We start from the raw sequence: 1,444 nt of genomic DNA, 5'->3' as shown, positions 1-1,444 counted from the left end.
GCACACACCGCACGCAGCGTACGAGGGTGAAGTGGGAGTGGGCGTCGGTCTGGTGATCGTCGGCTGAGCTGCGAGGCGCGGGGGCCTGGCCGAACACGTTGTCGAAGAGCATCTCGACCTTCATCTCGTCGGCCTTGGCGCGCTTGCTCAGCGTGCCGTCGTGGGTGAAGGGCAGATGGGACGGGTCCAGTATGTTCTCAATGAACAGCCCATGTCCACTGCGCCGTTGGTCGTGTGTGCGCGGTGAGTGCGGTCGAGCGTGTGCGGTGAGTGCGGTAAGCGTGTGCGGTGAGTGCGGTCGAGCGTGTGCGGTGGTGGGTTACATGTCAAAGTCGCGGGTGACGGTGTCCTTGCCCCAGCTCTTGTCGCGGTACTCCTTGAAGAGGTGGTGGGGGATGTGCTGCTCGGACGCCTTCTCCGGGTCCCCTGGCCACACCCACACCAAGTCCTGCCCGCCGTGTAGGGAAGAACCACCGGCTTAGTGGTCTGTGTGCGTGCGGTGACGTGTGTGCGTGTGCGTGTGTTGTGCGTGTGCGGTCAGGCGCACGTAGACTTCGGTGGTGGGATAGGCGTAGACGCAGAAGGGCTTGCCGGGCCTGGTGGTCGGCTCCGACGGGATCGACTCACACTTGCCACCACTCCCGAACTGCCACCCGTGGTACTGCGAACAAAATATTTCCATATATTATTTTAGTCTATTTAATCCTATTCTAAGTAAATAATATAGTAAAATAATATGCTATCATTTTGCCTCAATTAGAAAATAAAAAATAAAAATAAAATAAGGAGGGCGAAAAAAATATACCTTGCACTCGAGGCGGCCATCGCGAACGGTGCCGACGGAGAGGGGAGCCGAGCGGTGGGAGCACTTGTCCTGCACGCACTGGGCCGCGCCGTGCTGGTCCCGAAACAGGACGATGGGGTCGCCCAGCAGCTGGAAGCCGTAGGGGTCGGTCGGCCTCGACCCTGTCGCCGCCGCCCCTCGTGGCAGCTCGCTGGCAAAGGCCACCGGGTACCAGTGGTTGCGCATATCGAACGCCCCTCGAGCGGCCTCCATCTTATGTGCGTTGCGTTGTTGTTTCTTTTTTGTTTAGTTTTTAGCTTTTTTCTGTTGGACAAACAATGAAATTCGATGGAGTGAGGCAGTGGTCCAATCAGCAGTTTCCTTAAAGACGGAGTTGCCGAACCAATAAGGAACCTCCACCACTAGTTTAGTGATCACCCGAGTTGTCATCTGGAACTGCGAGTGAGTGCTTGCTTTATCAAGACAACATGTTAGAGCACTGACAGCGCTCACCAACTACTCTCAAGTACAGGGATGCAACAGTAGGAGATGAAGGTAGTACAGCAACAAAGAGATACCATCAGTGGTGGCGCCACGGTCTGGCTGCAGGCGGCCCAACAACGAAGAGCATGAAGGTGGCGATGGAGAGCAGCAGCAGCG

The 1,444-nt window shown here is 56.6% G+C and overlaps 1 protein-coding gene across 1 annotated transcript in view; it reads right to left on the bottom strand.

Annotated features, from left to right (window-relative positions):
• The window catches only part of ACA1_033140 (rieske [2fe2s] domain containing protein), a gene marked incomplete at both ends in the record, with an annotated part of 1,628 nt that extends 571 nt beyond the window's left edge, over nucleotides 1-1,057 (bottom strand). Inside the window, 4 exons of the mRNA XM_004334151.1 lie at nucleotides 23-218; nucleotides 324-448; nucleotides 548-661; nucleotides 806-1,057. Coding sequence (XP_004334199.1) covers nucleotides 23-218; nucleotides 324-448; nucleotides 548-661; nucleotides 806-1,057 — 687 coding nt within the window. The remainder of the gene's footprint in view (nucleotides 1-22; nucleotides 219-323; nucleotides 449-547; nucleotides 662-805) is intronic.
• Nucleotides 1,058-1,444: the final 387 nt, after the last annotated feature.

Source organism: Acanthamoeba castellanii (assembly GCF_000313135.1).
Source record: "Acanthamoeba castellanii str. Neff unplaced genomic scaffold scf7180000084559, whole genome shotgun sequence".
Classification (NCBI taxonomy): domain Eukaryota; phylum Discosea; order Longamoebia; family Acanthamoebidae; genus Acanthamoeba; species Acanthamoeba castellanii.
The sequence above is the reverse complement of the archived record's forward strand: the minus strand, read 5'-3'. Positions and strand labels throughout refer to the sequence as shown.